General features: G+C 44.0%; 1 protein-coding gene across 1 annotated transcript in view; it reads left to right on the top strand.

Annotated features, from left to right (window-relative positions):
* Window positions 1–152: 152 nt before the first annotated feature.
* Window positions 153–13,259, top strand: part of pop1 (POP1 homolog, ribonuclease P/MRP subunit) — a 49,554-nt gene continuing 36,447 nt past the window's right edge. Inside the window, exons 1-6 of the mRNA XM_080194727.1 lie at window positions 153–233; window positions 3,016–3,183; window positions 8,402–8,569; window positions 9,280–9,452; window positions 10,035–10,283; window positions 12,079–12,166. Of these exons, the coding sequence (XP_080050853.1) occupies window positions 218–233; window positions 3,016–3,183; window positions 8,402–8,569; window positions 9,280–9,452; window positions 10,035–10,283; window positions 12,079–12,166 (862 nt within the window). The 5' untranslated portion in view covers window positions 153–217. The remainder of the gene's footprint in view (window positions 234–3,015; window positions 3,184–8,401; window positions 8,570–9,279; window positions 9,453–10,034; window positions 10,284–12,078; window positions 12,167–13,259) is intronic.

Raw genomic sequence — 13,259 nt, 5'->3', positions numbered from 1 at the left:
AGGCTGTGAAGCTGAGATTATTGCACGGTGAGGGGCTGACTGCCCACTCAGTGCACATGCGGCTGACAGATTGGCGCAGGCGCGCTCCGGTTGCAGCGATCGGGGGCATGCGCAGTAGCGCTGCACCGGTTGTGCGGCGCATGCGTGGTGATGCTGCTGCTGAGCTGCCTTTTGGCCAAGTGTTTCCTCACAGAGTGAGTGTGCAGGACCACTCCTAATGTCAACTGGAGCAGGTATGGGGGACGGGGGATTGGAAATGTGTAGGGGCTGGGAGTTAGGTACATGATTTGGGGAGGGGGGCTGGGAGTTAGGTACATGATTTGGGGAGGGGGGCTGGGAGTTAGGTACATGATTTTGGGGAGGAGGGATGAGAGGTACATGATTTTGGGGAGGGGGGCTGGGAGTTAGGTACATGATTTTGGGGAGGAGGGATGAGAGGTACATGATTTTGGGGAGGGGGGCTGGGAGTTAGGTACATGATTTTGGGGAGGGGGGATGAGAGGTACATGATTTTGGGGAGGGGGGATGAGAGGTACATGATTTTGGGGAGGGGGGATGAGAGGTACATGATTTTGGGGAGGGGGGATGAGAGGTACATGATTTTGGGGAGGGGGGATGAGAGGTACATGATTTTGGGGAGGGGGGATGAGAGGTACATGATTTTGGGGAGGGGGGATGAGAGGTACATGATTTTGGGGAGGGGGGATGAGAGGTACATGATTCTTAAGGGATGCTGAATTGAGGCTCAAATATCGGATGTAGGCATTGCTGGCTGGGGCAGTATTTATTGCCCATCCCTAATTGTCTCTGGAGAAGGTAGTGGTGAGTTGCATTCTTGAACTGCTGCAGTCCATGTAGGTACACCCACTGTGCTGTTAGGGAGGGAGTTCTGGGATTTTGACCCAGCGACTGCAAAGGAACGGTGATATATTTTCAAGTCAGGATGGTGCCTGACTTGGAGGAAACTTGTAGGTGGTAGTGCTCCCATGCTCAAGTCCAAGCACTGATCCTTGTGACACTCCACTAATTGCACCACACTATCCCAAAAATATCCTGTTCGTTCCTGCATTCTGTCTCTTAACCAATCCTCAGTGCATACTAATATACACTTCCCAATTGCATGAGCACCCCGCTTGATTGGTACCTCATCCACCAACATTCAGTCCCTCCACCACAGACGCACAGTTATAGCAGTGTGTACCATCAACAAGCTGCACTGCAGAAACTCACTAGAGCTCCTTAGAATGTACCTTCCAAATCCATGACCTCTACTATCTAGAAGGACAAGGGCAGCAGTAACCTTGAAACACCACCATCTTGAGGGTCCCCTCCAAGCCATTCACCGTGCTGACTTGGAAATATATTACCATTCCTTCACTGTTGCTGTGTCAAAATCCTGGAACTCCCTCCTGAATAGCACTGTGGGTGTGCCTACAGTTCAGGGACTGCAACGATTGAGGAAGGCAGCTCACCATCACCTTCTCAAGAGCAACTAGGTGTGGACAATAAATGCTGGCCAAACCACCAACCACCTGCATCCTGAAAATGAATTTTAAGAATGAGCCTTAATCTTGTGCAGCAAACCCTGAGTGACACCTTAGTTCCTTATTCCTTCTCTGCCTCACTCCTTGCTTGAGGAGGAGGTTTATATTTGCAAGGGGCCTTTCTGGGGAATTCTGGAAGATCACAATCAATATAAAACTTCAGAAACATTTATCGGAGTCAGTTTATAACTAACTTTATTATACCAGCCTCCACCATTGAATGGTGATAGCATAGAAAGACCATTTGGCCTGTCATGTATCTGCTAGCTCTCTGCAAGAGCCATTCACTTAGTCTCAATCCTTCATCTTTTCCCCTGTGGCCCTGAAAAAATTTCCTCTTCATATAATGGCCCAATTCTCTTGAAAGCTACGATTGAGTCTTCCTCCAGCGGTGCGTCCTGACCTTAATCCCTCGCTATTTAAAATGTTTTCCCTCATAAGAACATAAGAACATAAGAAATAGGAGCAGGAGTAGGCCATCTAGCCCTTCGAGCCTGCCCCGCCATTCAATAAGATCATGGCTGATCTGTCGTGGCTCAGTTCCACCTTCCCGCCCTCTCCCCATAACCCTTAATCCCCTCTCTTATCAAAAACCCATCAACCCTCTTCTTGAAAATATTTAGCGAGGTAGCCTCCACCACTTCAACGGGCAGAGAATTCCAGAGATTCACCACCCTTTGAGTGAAGAAGTTCTTCCTCAACTCCGTTCTAAACTGCCCCCCCCTTTATCTTGAGGCTGTGCCCCCTAGTCCTACTGTCCTTTCTGAGCGGGAAGAGTCTCTCCACCTCTATCCTATCCATCCCATTCATCATCTTATATGTCTCAATGAGATCTCCCCTCATTCTTCTAAACTCTAATGAGTACAAGCCTAGTTTATTCAGCCTCTCCTCATAGCTCAACCCCCTCAACTCCGGCATCAGCCTAGTAAACCTCCTCTGCACTCCCTCCAAGGCCAAAATATCCTTGCGTAAGTACGGCGCCCAAAACTGCACACAGTACTCCAGCTGTGGCCTCATCAATGCCCTATACAGCTGCAGCAAGACCTCCCTACTTTTATATTCAATCCCCCTCGCTATTGTTTCTTTTGCAATCACCTTAAATCAGTGCCCTCTGGTTTTCGATCCTTCCACTGATGGAATAGTTTCTGCTATCTACAATGTTTGTATGTCAGGTCTCAACCCTGTCCAAGGAGAACTGCACCATCTTCTCCAATCTTTCTATTTAACATTCCTCATCCCTGGAACTATTTTCATGAATCTCTTCTGAACCCGCTCTTATTCCTTCACATCCTTCCTGAAATACGGTGCCCAGAATATGACACAGTGCTCCTATTGAGGTCAAACATATACACGTATAATGATGTATTGTGTGGAGGTTTGTAATGGAAAGTGTTTTTATCAAAATATTATTTGCTTTGGAATTGTGTGTTAATTTTATTGTGAAAGTGTTAATTGCATTTTCTTTGTAAAGCCATGTCTGGAGTCAATCGGAAAGAAAAGAAATATGCCAAGTTGATGAGAAACCAGCCCAGCAATATCACCTTTTCCTCATCTGATCCAGGGGCTGGCAGATCTGGAATGGGATCATCTGAATCACAAACCGATAGTCCTCATTACAGCAGTTTTACCCGTCATCAAGGTAAAAAAATCTTTGTGTGGTTTGAAGTTTTGAGTAGTTTTCCTTGGTTTATGGGTTAAAAAATAAAAATTCTGATCCATTCAGGTTGATGAAATCTGTTATCTGTAGATCCTAATGGTTGTAATCAACTCTCTGTTGCACTCCTGTTTATCCAAGTTGTCTACTTTGAGTCTGCAAAACAGTGCACCCCTTTCTAGCACTACAGATAAATCCTTCAGCCATTGCCACCCCTGCACTCTGGAATTCCCGATTGAACTTTGACATGTCATCCTTCATAATCTTGCGCTTAACCTAACTCGCGCCAAACCTCCTCTTATCAGCCCTGTTCTTGCTGACCTGCATTAGTCCAATGTCATCTCCATTTTAAAATTCTCAACCTGATTTTTAAATTACAGCTTTTCCTTGTATCTCCCTAGCCACGTCCAGTCCTGCTACTCTCCCCAAATTCCGCACTCATGCAATTCTCCAATTTTAATCACTCTGCAATTTGCCACTTTGCTTTCAGCTGCCCAGACCAGAAGCTCTTGAATTTTCTTCCCAAACCTTTTGACCTGGCTTGAAGACACTCCTTAAAATCTACCTCTTTGGTGAAACATTTGTTCGGCTGTCCTAATATCTGCTTATCAGGCTCTTTGTGTCTACTAGATCATCGGTAGAGTGATGGAAGATGTCTCTGGGAGTGCTATCAAGAGGCATTTAGTCAGTAATAACCTGCTTACTGATGTTTGGTTGGGTTCCACCAGAGCCACTTGGTTCTAGACTCATTACAGCCTTGGTTCAAGTCAGAAATGGGAATGTTTGTTGATGATTGCACGGTGTTCTGTCCCATTCACAATTCCTCTCAGACTGAAGTAGACTGTACCTGCATGCAGCAAGAACTGGGCAACATTTAGGCATGGGCAGATAAACAGAAAGAAATGCCACACAAACGTTGGGCATGAAGAAACTCAAATCTTAATATGAAGTTGGGTGCTTCAGCTCCAGTTCTGACCGAACCTTGGGCTTTTGTGTGTGTGCTGGCTGGGAAATGGCTGCATGTGCACAGTTCATTTATTTTAACCCCCTTCAGGTCAGGAGCCAGTCCGGCACAGAAGTGAGGAATCTGTTGAACTGGTGCAGCAAGAATAATCTTTCCCTCAATGTCAACAAAATAAAGGGAACAGTCATCAACTTCAGGAAGCATTGCCCCTGTCTACATCAATGGGGACAAAGTAGAAAAGATTGGAGGCTTCAAGTTTTTAGATGTCCAGGTCACCAACAACCTGTCCTGGTCCCCGCATGTCAACACCCCTACTTTCTCAGAAAACTAAGGAAGTTTGGCATGTCAGCTATGACCCTCACCAACTTGTATAGATGCACCATACAAAGCATTCTTTTGGTTGTATCACAGCTTGGGATGGCTCCTGCTCTGCCCAAGACTGCAAGGACTGCCAAAGGTCGTAAATGTAGCCCAATCCATCACACAACCTGGCCTCCCATCCATTGACTCTGTCTACATATCCTGCTGCTTCGGCAAAGCAACTAGCATAAACAAGGATCATACCACCCCAGACCTACTGTGGCCACGTACCAACCGATTCAAAAGCAGCTTTTTCCCTGCTGCCGTCAGACTTTTGAATGAACTTACCTTGCATCAAGTTGACCTTTCTCTACACCCTGGCTGTGATTGTAACACTACATTCTGCACACTCTCCTTCTCTATGAACAATATACTTTGTCTGCATAGCCACAAGAAACAATACTTTTCACTGTGTACTAATACATGTGACAAATCAAATCGAAAGGCAAATCATGCAATAAAACAGGTCGGATGAGTAGAACTGGAGCACCATTACAAAGTAAGTGTCCAGAGAGAAGGTCCCCAATCAGGGAGGGCGACAGTGTCCAAAAAGGACGTCCTAGATGAGGGACAAAGGCTGGGATCAGGAACTGCTCCCATTAAGTTAAAAGAGCAGAGAAATAGGCCTCAAGTTAAATCTGCTATGAGGAGAACTGAAGAGAAGTGGCTTGAGAGAAGCTCTCAGAGCAAAACAACAAGGCTATTGAGAGAATAGTTGACTGAGTTAAGACTTAGTAAAGTGATTAGTTTAGCAGAGATGCTAATGCAAAACTCAGTTCAGTAAATTCAAAAGTTCACTTTACAGTTGAAGAAATATTGTGTAGGGTGCATTTTTGGGTGCCTCTGGGAGAGGTGCAAATTGGGTGTGACACATCAAGTGAATGCTCAGGAATCCACTGGAAGAAAACCAGTTGCAACTGTGCCAGCCCAAACGAGAAGCCTTTGTGTCAAGCTAGTGGTAACATTTTCACTGGTTTGTGTCTGTAAATATATTGCTGGGGTAAAGGAATAGTTGGAATCTGAATTATCGTCTTATATTTGTATTGAGATGTTTCTGACGTTTTTGTCTGGTGTTAATATTTTCATTTTTCTTGTTTTAGTAAACATCTTATTCCTTGTATTAACAGTTCATCAGCAGATTCCTTCGAATTTGTTTAGTAACTTTACTCCATGGTTTCTGAATAAGAGTTACGATCTGCCAAATTAGGTTGCCCTCTGGGATCTGACTTGTCCAGTGTTAGCATCAACTGGGATTGTAACATGGGCAACAACAGGAGTGGATCTGACTGTCTCTTCTTGACATTCAACAACAATATCTTCACTGAGTCCCCTACTGTCAACATCCTGGAACATTGACTAGAAATTGAACTGGACCAGCCAGCTAAATATTGTGGCTACAAGAGCTGGTCAGAGGGTGGGAATCCTGTGCTGAGTAACTCAACCTCTTACCCCCCGGTGCCTGTCCATATAATATAAAATTATAAAAGTAGGGAGGTCTTACTGCAGCTGTACAGGGCACTGGTGAAGCCGCAGCTGGAGTACTATGTGCAGTTTAGGTCGCCACACTTACGCAAGGATATTTTGGCCTTGGAGGGAGTGCAGAGGAGGTTTACTAGGCTGATACCGGAGTTGAGGGGGTTGAACTATGAGGAGAGGCTGAATAAACTAGGCTTGTACTCGTTAGAGTTTAGAAGAATGAGGGGAGATCTCATTGAGACGTATAAGATGATGAATGGGATGGACAGGATAGAGGTGGAGAGGCTCTTCCTGCTCAGAAAGGACAGTAGGACTAGAGGGCACAGCCTCAAGATAAAGGGGGGGGGGGGGCGGTTTAGAACAGAGTTGAGGAGGAACTTCTTCACTCAAAGGGTGGTGAATCTCTGGAATTCTCTGCCTGTTGAAGTGGGTGGAGGCTGTCTCGCTAAATATATTTAAGACGCAGGTTGATAGGTTTTTGATAGGCAAGGGGATTAAGGGTTATGGGGAGAGGGCAGGAATGTGGAACTGAGACACGACAGATCAGCCATGATCTTATTGAATGGCGGGGCAGGCTCGAAGGGCTAGATGGCCTACTTCTGCTCCTATTTCTTATGTTCCACCATCTACAAGGCACAAGTCAGAAGTGTGGTGGAATACTCTGTTTCCCTGGCGAGTGCAGCTCTAACAACATTCAATAAGCTTGACACCATCCAGGACAAAGCAACCCACATTATTGGCACGCCATACACTGATGCACATTGATAAGTCTACACAATCACTGCTTCAACTCTCCGAGGCTCCATAGACAATACCTCCTATCAAAATTTACCATTCTGAAGAACAAGTGCAAATTCAAGGGAGTGCCACCACCTGCACATTCCCCCCCAAGCCAGTCCCCAGACTGACTTGGAAATATATCACCGTTTCTTCAATGCCACTGGGTAAAAATCCTAGAATTCTGCACTGCAGCAATTCAAAAAGGCAGCCCAGCACCAACACAGAGGGCAATTTGGGATGAGTAGTAAATACTGGCCCAGCCATTGATATCCATGTCCCATGAACAAATTTTCTTTTAAATCATCTAGAACACTTATGAGCGTCTTTGTGCAACTTTTGAATCATTGTGATGACTTTCACAGGGCAGTCAAATTTCTCCAATACGCTCCAAAGACCTTCGAGGCTGTCTGTGTCAGACTTTGGTCGAATCCATGGATTTGGTCTGGTGGTTGATGTCCTGCTCTTGGCATGTTTCCTGGAGCATTTGTTACTTTTCACAGTGGAAGGATCACCAAGAGAATAGTTGATGTCAGCCTGTAGCAGTCTGAGTTGCTGCATTAATGAATGGAGGCTGATTGAGGATAGGGTTAAAATGCTCTGCCCATCGTAAATTTGGATTGGCTTTGAGCAGTGTTGATTAGCAGCGAGGGTTGGTGATGAACCAGTGGACTGGGCTGTGTCGACACAGTTCAGAGCATCATAGAATCTCCTCCATGCTATGGTCAGCATATGATCGAATTTTGTGGTTTTCTAATTCGGCCAGGTATCTTGCATCTCTCTGAGCTTGCATTGGACAATCCTGTGGATGTTTTGGTAGGCATCATGCTTGGGTAGTGATGAATTATCATCAGGTGATTTTTTTTTTTCCCCCAGCAATTTCTGGACTGCCTCAGTAATTTCACTGAACTAATCTTAATGCTTATGGACTTACAAATTAGGAGTAGGCCACTCAGTCTCTCAAGCCTGTTCCACCATTCAACACGATAATTGCTGATCTGTTCATAACGCCAACCCCACACTCCTGCTTAACCCTGATAACTTTCATTCCTTTGTTAATCAAGAATCTTATCAAAAATATTCAAAGACACTTCATAAGGCAGTGGGAACAGAATTTCAAAGACTTGTGTGACCCTGTGATAGAAAAAATAATCTCCTAATTTCCATTTTAATTGAGTGACCCTTCATTTTCAAATAGTGCTTATTTGAGCAGTTAGGGCCCTGTGGAGCAGTGGAGTATGTTATGTCCCTGAAGATCACTCAGTCGTCCTTGCAGTGGGTTTTATATTTGACTTACAGAAGCAACACTCTCTAGTTTTTCAGATTCCTTTGTGACTGCTCATTTGGGCCGTGAGATTTTGAGACGATCTGGATTCAGATCTTTTATTTTGAGCCTTGAAGTGACGAGGATGGTCAGCACTGCAGATGGATTTTGTCAAATGCAGACAGAATGAATTGGTTTCAAGCAGGCAATTGGGTGTGTTTGTGAGGAGTTGAGATTGGAGGGATATTGTGTGAGGACGGATTGCTGGGACTTTGCTCTGATCAGAAAGGAACAGACTTGTGGGCCATTTCTCAGAACTCCAGGAATTCTTTTCACCTCTGGCCCTTTTTTTCAAAATCCAGGTGTTAATGGCGGCCATGTGCAACAACAGCAGGTGGGATCCAGCCATCAGTCATCTTGTTATGGTGACCGACAGAGGGGCTCGCATAGAGGAGGTTCCCGAGGGCAGCGAGGAAGCTCGAGAGGAAACCATCGTGGCTACCTTCAAGAAATTCCCAAAATCATAACTGGTGGGTACTCTGCAGTAAATAGAAGGATTATTATTATTATTATGTTATTACAGGAACAAATTAATTTTAAAATATCTGATTCTAAAGCTCTCCTACTCCTTACCTGTTTATTTAATGATATTCTTTAACCTGGGTGCCTTGTAGTGATATTGCAGAATGAATGGGGTTATGACCTTCAATGGGAATATTGCATTCTGAGAACTAATTGCTAACGGTGGCACATTGGTTAGCACTGCTGCCTCGCAGCTCCAGGGGCCTGGGTTTGATTCCTGGCTTGGGTCACCGTCAGTGTGGAGTTTGCACGTTCTCCCCATGGCTGCATGGGTTTCCTCCAGGTGCTCTGGTTTCCTCCCAACACTAAAGATGTGCAGCTAAGATGGATTGGCTATGGTAAATTGCACATTAGTGTCTCAACATGTATAGGTTAGAGGGATTCACAGGATAAATATGTGGGGCTATAGAAAGAGAGCCTGGGTGGGATGCTGTGTTGGAAAGTTGGTACAGACTCGATGGGCCGAATGACCGCCTTCGTACTGTAGGAATTCTGTGACGTCTATGAAGTTGTGACCTTTTAGATATAGCATAAAGGAGGTGAGATTAGAGAGAAAATCTGAAAGGGAAAGAAGTTAGAAAATGAACACATTTTCATCCTAAAATTATCGCTTAAAAATTATTAATCAATTTCTTAATTTTTATTTTTAATACCGTAGCTACAAACTTTGCGCAGGCTCGTGCTGCCGAAATCAGTGCCATGTTAAAAGCCGTCACACACAAGTCTAGCTCTCAGTTTCTGCAGTCACTGCCACCACCGATGCGCCGGAGAGCTATGAGTCACAATGTTAAACGTCTCCCAAGGAGGCTTCGAGAAATTGCAAAGAAAGAGGTAAATTTATAAATCAATCAGAGTATCTGGAATGCTCTTCTGGGTCAAGTAACAGAGGCAAAAGCTCTGAAGTGGCTCAGTTATCTATTAGTTGCAAAGATTGGTGAGTTCTGAGTATTTGTAAAACAAAGATGCAATTGAGATGAATGGCGACACACTCAAATGTGTTTTGTAATTATATTTTCAACACATGACTGACTTTGCTGTAACATTCCATATTGAGTTGGTCAATGATAAAACACAGCCTAAGATGTGCTCTTAGGCTGATTGGTGTAACAAATTGTCCCTAAATTATTCTCCCCTTAAACTGGTTTCCAATGGGGGTACCATAAGCATAGACATGGGTCAAGGGTGGAGGAGGAAAAACAAACCTATTGTTAAGATGGCGGCGCGGGCTCGTTGGTCCGAAGGGCCTGTTTCCCATGCTGTGTTGTTTGTTCTTTGTGTAACCATTTTACCTGAGTATTGATAGCTTGTGTTGGTGTTGTTGAATGGCCAATGTGATCCTGTGGAAGAACGAGGGGAAACTTTTTTTTTCAAAGCCCTGGCTTAGTCACTTGTGAACAAAACCTTTTACTGCAGGTGGAAAAGATTGCTCAGCTGAAGAAAGAGCAATCGAAGAGCAAGTCTCGCAAAGCCCGTCGGCGTCATGGCAACTTGCTGATGGAATTCAATCGTAGGCAGCGAAAGAACATTTGGCTGGAGACCCACATATGGCACGCAAAAAGATTCCATATGGTCAAAAAGTGGGGATACTGTTTGGGCAATAAACCGACAACTAAAAGTTACAGAGCATGTTACCGTGCTATGTCAAAGCAGTGTCTCCTGCAGGTACTGTACCCTCAAATCTGTGTTTTTAATCATTTTGTGGGGGACAATTGCATTGGGGGCTAGAAGATACAAGTTAAATTTGCAAAATCCTTATTGTGTACTGCTTACAAAATTATCTTTGACGTTGAGCTGGCGTGGACCAAGTGGCCTCCTTTTGAGCTTTGCTGTACTTGAGATTATTTCAATATTTAATATTTTCCTCTTCCTCCCCTCCCTCCCCATTGAAAAACAGAAAGGAAGGTTGCCCCTCTTGTATACTGTTGGGAGAATTCTGGATCAGTTTTCTATGTGTCAGCACTCTATGGTTCACTGGACAGATGTGATGTGATGATCTAAAAGTTGTGCATAACATCATGTTTCAATTTACATGCTCTTGCGTCTCAAATGACCGATATCTCTCAGTCGCTGCATTTTTAACATGTGGTGTTTAATGATGCAATGGCCTTGAAGAGCAATCACCTCAGAATGTAACAATCAAGTTTGTCCCCCGGCATTTTATCCAGAAATAAATCTCTTCAGCTTTCTGAGACAGAGTGAAAGTTATATTTGGATGAAGTTTCAATAAAATTGTTTAAAGGTTTGATGCATTAAGTCAGTTCTCATGTACTATGACCGAAATGAATAAGACTAATAATCTAGATATCCAGGGTAATGCTTTGGGGCCTCAGGTTCGAATCCTACCAGATGCTAGAATTTTATGTCAGTGAGATTCTGGAATTCTAACGATAACCATGAAACATTGTAAAAACCCTTCTGGTTTGCTCATGTCCTTTTGAGAAGGAAATCGGCCGCCGTTGCCTGGTCTAACCTACCTGTGACTCCAGACCCACAGCGATGTGTGCTTGACTCTCATCTGCTCTCTGAAATGGCCTAGCGAGCCATTCGATTCAGGGGCAATTAGGGATAGGAAACAATGCTGGCCTTACCTTCCTGGAAATGGAATTAAATTGAAGAATAGATATTCTAGCTCAGTACTGTTTTGGCCTGTGCACTTTTTTGACAAAACATAACTATTTATCTAGGCAACATAAAGATGGTTTTAATCAATTCAAATAGAATCATAGAATGATTATAACACAGAAGGAGGCTATTCGGGCCATCTTATCCATGCCTTGTTTCTGCAAAGCATCTTAATTAGTCTCGTTTCCTTTTCCTTTCACCTGTAAATCTACAAAATTTTCCCTTTTGAAAACCACGATTGAATCTGCCTCCACCATGCTCTCAGGCAGTGCATTGCAGCCCCTAACGATTTAGTGTGCATATTTTAAAAATATGTAGTTTTATCGTTCTTGATTCTTTTGACATGCATCTTAAATTGGTGTCTTCTGGTCCTTGCTCCTCCTGACAATGGCAGTAGTTTCTGTCTATCTACTCTGCTCAGACTGCATCTATCAAATTTTTTCTCAACCTTCTCCCAGTTTCTCCAAGCAATCCAAGGATGTGTGGGTTAGGTTGATTGGCCATGTTACATTGACCCTAGTCAGGGGGATTAGAAAGATAAATGCATGGGGTTATGGGAATGCTTGCGTGGGATTGTGATAGGTACAGACTCGATGAGCCGAATGGCCTCCTTCTCTACTGTAGGGATTCTATAACCAAAGTCCCTCATTCCTGCAATCATTGTTGTAAATTTTTTTCTCCATCTTGCCCAATAGCCCCTCATCCTTCCTGACATCTGATGCCTAGCACTAGACAGCCCCCTCCCAAATTGTATCATTATATAGTTACCAGTTCATATTCTAGGAGCGTTTGGCTATAGTTTCATTGGTAATCTTTCTGCCTGCGATTCTTCCAGGATTTGTCTTACTATTGCTGTTTGGAGCTGAGTGGTACAGAGGAAAATCTCCTGAAGACTCTTGGACGTTTGAGTAGCAGAGATGCAGGTATGCTTATCGTTATTCAACCATTATCCTCCACGTTGTTCTACTATTTCTTGATTACGAAACAGTGCAGTATGTTTCCAGACTTGGCACAACTGCTAAGAGATATTCTTAATGTGTAGTGGTAGGAAGCAAGATTTACTGATATTTATTATCGCCAAATGGTGGCCTAAACTCTTGGTGCTGTACTAATTGTTTGACATGTGTTAATTCACCAGAGAAGTCCCCTCACTCCAGTTTGTAGAGTCCCCAATACAAAACTCTATGCTGCATCTGTTTCAGTGGATTGAAAATGTTTATTGTGTTTTAAATGGTAATGAGCTTTAAGCTAAATAAATTGTTTCTTTTCACTATTGCAATCTATAAGAGTTTAATGTTCCTGGGTAAAGAGAATCTAACCACCTCTCCGTGACATTCAGTGATATTACCATTGTTGAATGTGCCACATCCTATCAACATCCTAGGGGTTAGCATTGACACAACCTGAACTAGATGCAGCCATATAAATATTGTGGCTACCTCAGGAGCAGGTTCGAGGCTGAGGGTTCTGTGGCGAGTAACTCACTTCCTGACTCCCCAAAGCCTGCCTGTCGTCTACAAGGCAGAAGCCAGGAGTGCGATATAATATTCTTCACTTGCCTAGATCAGTGTAGCTCCAACAACACTCAAGAAGCTCAGCACCATACAGGGCAAAGCAGCACACTTCACTGGCACCTCTTCCACTACCTTCAACATTTACTCCCTCCACCAATGATGCACAGTGGCAACAGTGAGCACCATCTACAAGATGCACTACAGCAATTCACCTAGGTGCCTTTTGGCAGCATCTTCCTGTGACCTCTATCACCTAGGAGGACAAGGATGGAAGACACATGGGAACACTGTCGCCTGCATTTTTCCTCCAAGTTGCACATCATCCAGACTTGGAAACACATATTGCTGTTCCTTCATTGTCACTGGATCAAAAATCCTGGAATAGCACAGTAGGTGTATCTACACTGTGAGGATTGCAGTGGTTCAAGAAGGCAACTCACCTTCTCGAGGGGGATTTAAGGTTGGGCAATAAATGCTGGCTGAGCATTTGCCCTGGAAAATA

This window comes from Carcharhinus amblyrhynchos, chromosome 8, assembly GCF_965287045.1.
Source record: "Carcharhinus amblyrhynchos chromosome 8, sCarAmb.v2.hapA, whole genome shotgun sequence".
In the NCBI taxonomy this organism is placed as follows: domain Eukaryota; kingdom Metazoa; phylum Chordata; class Chondrichthyes; order Carcharhiniformes; family Carcharhinidae; genus Carcharhinus; species Carcharhinus amblyrhynchos.
Note: the sequence above shows the minus strand (reverse complement) of the source record. Positions and strands in the feature narration are given on the sequence as shown.